Below are 8,255 nucleotides of genomic sequence, written 5' to 3'. Positions count from 1 at the left end.
GATGGAATACGACATGAGATGCGCCCTCACCAACCTCCAACCAAGATTTCAACAATTGTGCGACGCCAAACAGCACAAAGGCGCACATTAAAATGAAAATATTAGATGCTGTGCCGCATTTCATGTGCGACACGGCGCTAACTTCCACAGAAATTGTTGTAATTAATGTAATAATAATTAACCTTCGCGCAGATTAAGTGTAGCTTTCGCTTGTGCGAAACGAAGCGGTGAGAGACGTACCATTCAAAACAATCCAAACACAACAAAAAATCTGCAATGTAACAGCGCAGAGTTATCGCTGAAAAATTCATGCACGTAAAGTTATAGCCTAACCTGGCTTGAAAGTTATTTACGATCCAAATTGAAGCGCTTTGTTTGCCCAAGAAAGCTAAATATTGGAAAGCGATCATGCAGGTGATAGTAGCAGGAATGAGGATACCCTAGGACAGGGACAAAATCTATTGCTGTAGCTTTGAGATGCCTTGGGTACAATGTCTATGATTACTTTGAAATTTCTAGTACCACGGAGAGGAATGGAAAAGGCTACTAACAGCAGGTGGAAGCTCTGTTGATTTTGAAAGAGTGTATAAAAATATTGATGCAGTCGTCGATGCTCCATGCTATGTTTTTTGGAAAAACATAATGGATGAATTTCCAGATGCAAAGGTAAATCTTAGAAAATGATAACTGTATAAATATGTTAACCATAATACTACATATAGGCCTACTTGACATGATCCATACGCAAAGCTTTACGATTGTCTTGTAGACTTGCATGATAAAAGAAAACTGATATGCCCAAGCAGTAAAAACCAAGACAATCGTGAATAAATTTTGCGGAAATGCGTTCACTGATTTGCCTTGCACATTCATACACTGATAAGTTCAGTTATTGATAGGTAATTTTAACAGTGAGAGATGAAGACTCCTGGTATAAAAGTTGGATCAATCAGACTGCTATGGTTAATGGAAACATTTTTCTAAAATGCATGCAGACATTTACCCCAACTGGGAGGTCATATTTTTACTTTCTCAGAAGATTTAGTAAGTAGTTTGTGGTCCTACTTTTTTCCTTTTAATGCACCTAAGTGTGAAGTTTGGCCCATTAGTATCCTATTTACTGATTAGCTGAAGTTATACATGGAGCATATGTATCTTCCACTTGGGGAAATTTACGTCTTATTGAAACCATCACACGGACCAAGTATAGGCAGCACAATTCTGATGTCATAATGGTAAAACTTTATTACCTGACTTGCCTGTCATAACCATACAGAGAAAATCCACAGGTAACAAAGTTCTTCCCATTTTGTAAAATTTTAGAATGCACCAAGGGAGCAGCTCCTGATCTGCAACATAAACGATGGCTGGGATCCCCTCTGTCAGTTCTTAAATAAAGATATTCCAGAAACTGCATTTCCCCACGAAAATATCAAAGGAAATTTGTTTGTTGATCACTATGCAAACCATCCTATGATGGTCAGAATGCACAGAGAACTGTTTATCACTGGATCTTTGTTTTTCAGTGCAGTGTTGTACGTTATTAAGAATTGGTGGAGGAAAAATGTGCCATTTAAATTTTTAGGCAACTGGGAACATACTGTATGTAGTGTACAAAAATACATTTGATCGAAAGCTGAAAATTCAATTCGCTAATCAAGTCAATCGCAATAACAAAAAATAAATAACCAAGTACTGAAAACATAGCATTGCCATTTCAACATGACAAATTACATTAAAACAACATGTCACTTCTTGAAAGAATCAAAAACCAGAGCTCTGTCTAATAGACTAGAATTTTCTGAATAGAAACCAGATCGAAGGCCACTTGTAACTGGACACAAGTCTTGAGCACACCATCTGAAATAAACCAGAACTGATAAATATCGAGATAGGTAAGCAGGTATTGGTTTGTCGCGTATTTAAATACTCCCTATGTCACATCCACACAGGACCTATAACCTAGGTATAGAGATGTAGCAGAGATTAGAATAATTGTGTGATTAATATGTGTATGATTATGAATTTTAACAAAGGGTTCCGCAATTACAATGCATGCATAAAACTTACGGGAATCAGTATCTTCAAAATGTTTAAGAACCCATGGTTTACTGGAGTGGTGAAAAGTTCAATGCAAAAAGGCCAAATTGATGGGTTATAAAATTTTCGAGGGGTAAACAAACAATTATGTATATACAGCATACCCAATTACACATATTGTAAAATTCCTAAGAAGAATTTTACAACCCATAAGTTTTCAGAATTTCATATTCCCGTTAAATAAATATGATGTTTGACATCTTCATCCCTTGCGCTATCTTGTAGGGAATGTTATCAACAATGCCACGAGTGACTTAAAACAATTGCAGAAACAAAATTTATATGTAAGTGTCAAAAGTGTTTAGCAAATATCACAAAATTTTGGGAGTGCATATACGCATTTTTCACAGTTCATAAAAAATTTAGCTCGAAGATTTTTTTTGCAAAATATTGCCTAAATATTGAAGTATATGCAGATGACATATAATATTTCCACATGTCATTATGTTGCATAGTTCTGCGTTATGGTGTATAGCAGACGTGGGCAAACTGCGGCTCGCCGGCATGTTTTTTGTGGCTCTTCTAGTCGAATCGTAAAATTTCAAAAAAATTGTAAAGGCTACCAAGAGTACCGTTTATGAACGTTTCTCTCTTTTTCTTTTCCTTATTTAGGCCAGCATTGATGACAAGTTGTTAATTATCCAAATTTAATGATATTTTTCGATTGAGGAATGCAGATATGGAACAATTAAACGACATAAACTATTTATGACGTCATAATTTCTTATGACTTGGCTCGTCAGTAAAAATTTAACAACCAAAGTGGCTCTCGGGTTCAAAAAGGTTGCCCACCCCTGGTGTATAGTCTTCCCAATGTATGATTTTGCTGCAAATGTAGTACAAGAATATATTTTGGAAATTTTTTCTACAATTTCGTTTTGTTTGTATGAAATTCTGAACCCTATACTTATATAGTACTCATTATCCAGCTCCAATAGCAACATTAAAAAGTAGATGCCTTTATTCGAGCTTTCTAATCTATTGTACCATTTTATTTTATACCAAAGCCTTAAAACTTACAGTGTAGCAGCGTGAACGTCTGCTTCAGTAGCACCATGCCAAGCAGCATGTTCCAACAACAACATTGCCATGTATATTCTTGCCAGGCTATATGAAAAGTCACGTGCAGCCAAAAACATCGTATCAGATCCCATTGTGGAAGACTGTGTAGGAAAGAAATCACATGGAAGTTTAAGTGCAGCTTATGGAAGATTGATTAACTACATAGTCAAGCTCAATAATACAGTATATACTAGGGATGAGCCGATACGAACCCAAACCCGAATAGATTCGCCGAATATCGCCTTTATGGAAGATTCGGGCAAACACGAATACCAACAATGGCGAACCCGAATACAATATTACTTATAAATTTACTGACTTTTGTAAAACATGATGATCTAGTTTCCCGACAATGCTAAACTAGAGTCGGCAGTACTTACAATGAAGGTCGTTTTCCTAACGATTTTGCTTTTTCAATCGTTTTTTAAACACTATTTCGTTTATCGGTTACGTCATTTTAGAAGCAAGACTTGACACAACTTTTGGAGGAAATTTTATTGTTTGGTTCTAATACGAATAGATTCGGGATTCGTTCGTGTCAACCTTTATGACATTCGGATTCGCACGAATATTCCTCGCGGCAAATCCCTAGTATATACCAAATGCACATCATAAAAATTACCTGACTTATAAATGCACGAAGATCTCCTGCTGCAATATGAACCTTTGCTACTGAGCTTCTTAAACCTTTCTTACCTTTATCACTAACTTTTGAAAGTCTGTCATTTATACTTATGAAGTAGGAATTGAGAACCTAAAAATATTTGCAGTTTCCTTTTACTAACACTCATGGGCCATTTCTGAAATGATAATAATCAATAAATTATACCTGTCCCCTTGATTTTGCAATTGCACGTAATGTATCCATCGATAAAACATTGGTAGTTCCTTCCCATATACTAAGGACCTGCGCATCCCGTAAATGACGTGGTAAACCTGTGTCTTCTAGATAACCAGCACCGCCAAAGCTTTCTAAGCCTTCAGATGACACACTGACGGCCTGAACAAATTTTAGAACAAACAGTGTACAAATACAGTAATGAACCAAAAAAATAAACTAGCGGAATATCAATTGTGGCTGATTGTCATAAGTAGAAAATTTACGATATTAGAAAGAAGCATCAGTTGACTTCTGTGAATAAATGGCATGAAATTTTCCTATACAAGATAAACAACTTAACCTGTTTAGCAGTGTAGAGCTTGCACACAGGTGTTAATAGTCTTAAAAGGTTCTTTTCATCTTCAGTTGGTCCGCCTTCCTTCGATTCATCCAACCCTAGTAACCTTATGACCTCAAATGCGAATAAAAATCCGGCCCTACACTCCAGTTCCATACTGCATGAAAAATTTGCAAGAACGTCATAGATAAATAAATTTCTTAACAGACCAGACTTAAGTCTATAGGATATAGTTTTATGTTTCATAGATGTTGCTAGTTTATTATTTGTCCAATCAATTTGTACCAGTAAACTATTTTGCATTCAATATGTGGCTTACCGCGCCATAGTTTGCATATGTAAAGAGTTGTCTTGAAGTAAGGAACCAAAGACTTTCCTTTTATTCAAATAATCCTTTGATAGTAAAAGCAAGTGTCTCATTCCTCCAACAGACATGAGTGAGTTGTGAATTCTAGTCAATGTCAGCATCCCAGAGATGGACCGCACCCCAGATGATGGAGCCCCTACCTGCACAGCAATCAAAACACATTGGTATGTCGTTAATCTGAAGCCTTAAGGTCTCATTGAATCACACTGATTAATTTAAAACGTTGAAATTCATATAACTGTAAAGGCATTTTGCAGAGACCGGAAATTATTTTGAGTTATTCCAAATTTTAATATAATCAAAATTTGGTTAATTAGCATCCACCACTGCACGTAAAATTTGATTTGTTTCAATGTACCATGTTTGACCTTCAAGCAAAACTAAATGATGACGTCAAAAGTTTATTTAAAAATGGTTCTGCTTGCATAACTTTCTGACAATTGTTTAGAAATGACTAAAAAAAATTACGCTGACGACACACATTCAGAGTAATGAAGAGATGCTCATTTGGACCTGATCTGTTTCTACTACTCACAACAATTATCTACTCTACCTGTAAAAACTTACCAGCCTTGCAACAGTGCCATCCAGTATTAACTCCCCGGTTGGCAACTGCCTTGTGCCCAGCTTATCTTTAAGTCTGGTTATTTGAATTTGGTTGAGACTTGACTTTCCCTCTGGATCCAAACTGTGGGTTTCCAGATAAAACAATGACAAGCCTTTGGACCCTGGGATAAAGTTTCCACTGTAAAAAATTATACAATAAATATGGCAGATTAAAGGTAATTCAGCCATAACAAAAACATGGCAGTTGAAGTTCAAGTTCATTGTATGATTCATTTAAAATAGACAGGAAATAAGCACCCACATTAATTTTATCAAAAGAAAAAGGTCAACAAGGAAATAAAATCAAAAACTTATGAGAGGAAAGTTAATACTACTCCAAAAATTGAACACATTTTGAATGCAACCTACAAATAACATGAACATAAGCAATTACATTTAACACAGTTACCCCAAAATTATTAACAATACCAACAAAAAAAAATTCCAATACCTTTGGTCAGTGATTCTTGCCAAAGTTAAAGTCATGTCTGCATCAGTTGCGGATGTGAACCATTTGTATCCGTATAGTTTGTATGTACCATCAGTCTGTTCATAAGCTAAAGTGTCTGTTGCACTTGCTATAATAAAAATATGACATAGTTAAAAAAATTATTACATATATAAGATAGCTACTGTTATTGATTGGTACAAAACATAACAAATGTATCAATGATACCAACAAGCAAAAACAACAATTCAAATAACTATATCCACACTGGAAGCAGGCCAGTAGAACTTGAAAGCATCAGTGTTGAATCAGTTCAAAGCTAAAATTTAGAACAACTAAAACATTCACCTACACACCTACATCAGAACCACCTCCCTTTTCAGTCATCCACTGACCAGAAGTCCAGAATACATCTGGATCCATGCTTACTAACCTCCTACAAAAATGAAAATTTATGTAAGGTTTCATGCCATTTAAACCAAGAAAATTTGGTCACACGCCATATTTTGACAATATTTTAGCAAATTCTTAAAAATGTGAAAAAGAGGTCATTTTTGCAATATTCTGAGGTCATTTTGTGGTTTTTGAGACATCTGTCTCTGAACAAGACATAGTGGCTATTAGGGAGGGGTATACCATATATCTGCTTCATGTTTGACCAGCTATATCTCAGAAGTTTTTGCAGTTTCAAAATATTAAACTTTAAATTCGTAATTGTGACTTATAAGATTTTTATGGATCGTTAAAATTATTCATAAATATCAATTTTGGGATGTTTTTGTCATATTTAAGGCCTCATATTGCCTATTACGATGACTTGAAGATTGTTAAAAGTTGTTTCTCTGATAGTCCAACAACTTCTCTTAAGATAGCATGAAAGTTTGACAATTTTCAGTCACTAAGTGGCGCCAGGAAAGCCTTTAAAGTTGTAAGAAGTTTTTGAATGCACACATTCAAGTTTAAAAAGTCATGTGGATTTTTATATCTTTGTTGTCAATTAAAACTTCTAAACATGTACTAACAAATGCCAGATAGCCTAATATTTGCCTCAAATCAATACTGATAAATAAAAGTTGGTGAAAAAAATGGTCAGCTTGCATTCGTTGTTGTAAATTTAAATGCTTTTTTTATGAGTTTTCTAAATCTGTTTTTCACATTAAGTTTAACACTTACTTACACACATTTTTACAATATTGTAATAATGTAGGTTTTCATACAGACCGACTAGAATTCCTAAATGATGCCAGAGGATAAGTCGGCCTGACATCAACCAAGCTATTCTATATTTTGTATTTAGAAACTAAATTTCGATTTGTTCATATTAAAAAATATCTATTAGATATTTATATACATATATATATATATATATTTTACAATTAAATTTATTTTACCAAATAAAAGGAATTTCGTAAAAACTGTTTTTTAAAACTACATATAGATTAGATAATAGATATATATATTGCTATATATATTTCTTACTATTAGATTTATTTTACTAACTCAAAAGGATTTCGTAAAAACTGGTTTTCAAAACTGGTATCTTTAAGAGCACTTTCCAAAACTTTAGCTGCACCATCAGCCATTGCAAGAGGGCAAGAATATAAACCAGAAGATGGACCAAAGAGATATAATTTCGCCATCTGATACATTCGGCTGTAAGATAAAAATGATATGAACTTCGGGTAAGTGTATCAGGGCGTATAAGCTGTGAAAATCATTACTGGAACTTCAGAATTATCTTAAAGCTTCTTTGTGTTAAGGCTTACCTCCATTGTCCATATTTTCTTTTATATCCATGAGCTATTAAACCTTCTTTTGCAGCAATTCTTTTCATAGTATTCCAGGCTGCACATGTGTTCACCTTATCAATGCGTTTGCCCCATGCATCATAATGTGTTAATGTTGGCGGAAGCAATTCACACTGATCGCCAAGTGCATCAATTTCAGAAACAATTGCATCCCCAAACCGATGTAAATCCTCATCTATGGCTTGAAAATACTAAAAGATGTCATAAATGTTAAGAGATTCAATGGCGTTTGTGTAAGTTTGTTCAAAGAAAAATATTCACCTCTTGGGGTATATTGCGTTGTAGATAGCTTTTTAGCATTCCATCATTTGTATACGGATTAAAAAGAATAGGCTTTTCTTGGGCAAAATCACCAGTATGTGCATGCTGATAATGACTGTTACTGTTCTCTGCAAAGTTGATTGATAGATGCACGATTATCAGTGGAAAAAGAATAATCTCCCTTTTTTTTTTAAAGAGCAAGACATCAAATGCTTGCAAATACAGAAATCAGAATTATTTTGACATTTCAAGTGAAATATGATTTCAAAACAGAAGGAAAACCTGAATAAGCCTCGGAAGCTTGGTCTTGAACTGTTGCAGAAAATCTTAGACGTTGTAACTGCGATGACACTTGAGGTTTTTTAAGAAACAGCCTATACATGATTTGACAATATCACATGATAATTTCCACAAAACAATTTATT

General features: G+C 34.6%; 2 protein-coding genes across 3 annotated transcripts; one reads left to right on the top strand and one right to left on the bottom strand.

Annotated features, from left to right (window-relative positions):
• The first annotated feature begins 338 nt into the window (after nt 1-338).
• Nucleotides 339-1,268, top strand: LOC143462488 (uncharacterized). Its single transcript, XM_076960680.1, has 3 exons — nt 339-666; nt 900-1,044; nt 1,129-1,268. The coding sequence occupies exons 1-3, from the start codon at nt 643-645 to the stop codon at nt 1,266-1,268; spliced, it is 309 nt and encodes a 102-aa protein (XP_076816795.1). The 5' UTR covers nt 339-642.
• LOC143462486 (acyl-CoA dehydrogenase family member 11-like) lies at nt 1,226-8,255 on the bottom strand. Of its 2 annotated transcripts, none has more exons than XR_013118171.1 (13): nt 8,113-8,255; nt 7,831-7,958; nt 7,528-7,760; nt 7,262-7,414; nt 6,118-6,197; nt 5,765-5,891; nt 5,275-5,452; nt 4,660-4,847; nt 4,344-4,497; nt 3,992-4,162; nt 3,859-3,916; nt 3,121-3,263; nt 1,226-1,860 (listed from the first exon to the last, which is right to left on the bottom strand). XR_013118171.1 is itself a non-coding variant. In XM_076960678.1 (13 exons), the coding sequence occupies exons 1-13, from the start codon at nt 8,210-8,212 to the stop codon at nt 1,749-1,751; spliced, it is 1,899 nt and encodes a 632-aa protein (XP_076816793.1). In that variant the 5' UTR covers nt 8,213-8,255; the 3' UTR covers nt 1,226-1,748. The 2 variants fall into 2 exon arrangements, 1 of the variants encoding a protein (XP_076816793.1); XM_076960678.1 differs by having other exon boundaries at nt 3,785-3,916.

Source organism: Clavelina lepadiformis, chromosome 6 (genome assembly GCF_947623445.1).
Source record: "Clavelina lepadiformis chromosome 6, kaClaLepa1.1, whole genome shotgun sequence".
Taxonomy (NCBI): domain Eukaryota; kingdom Metazoa; phylum Chordata; class Ascidiacea; order Aplousobranchia; family Clavelinidae; genus Clavelina; species Clavelina lepadiformis.
Note: the sequence above shows the minus strand (reverse complement) of the source record. Positions and strands in the feature narration are given on the sequence as shown.

What these genes read in the sequence shown, in the direction of transcription:
- LOC143462488 (XM_076960680.1), top strand. Translation starts at nt 643, where the DNA reads ATGGATGAATTTCCAGATGCAAAG. An exon ending in ATGAATTTCCAGATGCAAAG is followed by an intron (nt 667 to 899) that starts GTAAATCTTAGA and finishes AGTTATTGATAG; the next exon opens with GTAATTTTAACAGTGAGAGA. An exon ending in TTACTTTCTCAGAAGATTTA is followed by an intron (nt 1,045 to 1,128) that starts GTAAGTAGTTTG and finishes TTTACTGATTAG; the next exon opens with CTGAAGTTATACATGGAGCA.
- LOC143462486 (XM_076960678.1), bottom strand. Translation starts at nt 8,212, where the DNA reads ATGTATAGGCTGTTTCTTAAAAAACCTCAAGTGTCATCGCAGTTACAA. An exon ending in AGAAAATATGGACAATGGAG is followed by an intron (nt 7,415 to 7,527) that starts GTAAGCCTTAAC and finishes TTTATCTTACAG; the next exon opens with CCGAATGTATCAGATGGCGA. An exon ending in TTTTTACGAAATCCTTTTGA is followed by an intron (nt 6,198 to 7,261) that starts GTTAGTAAAATA and finishes TCATTTTTGTAG; the next exon opens with GAGGTTAGTAAGCATGGATC.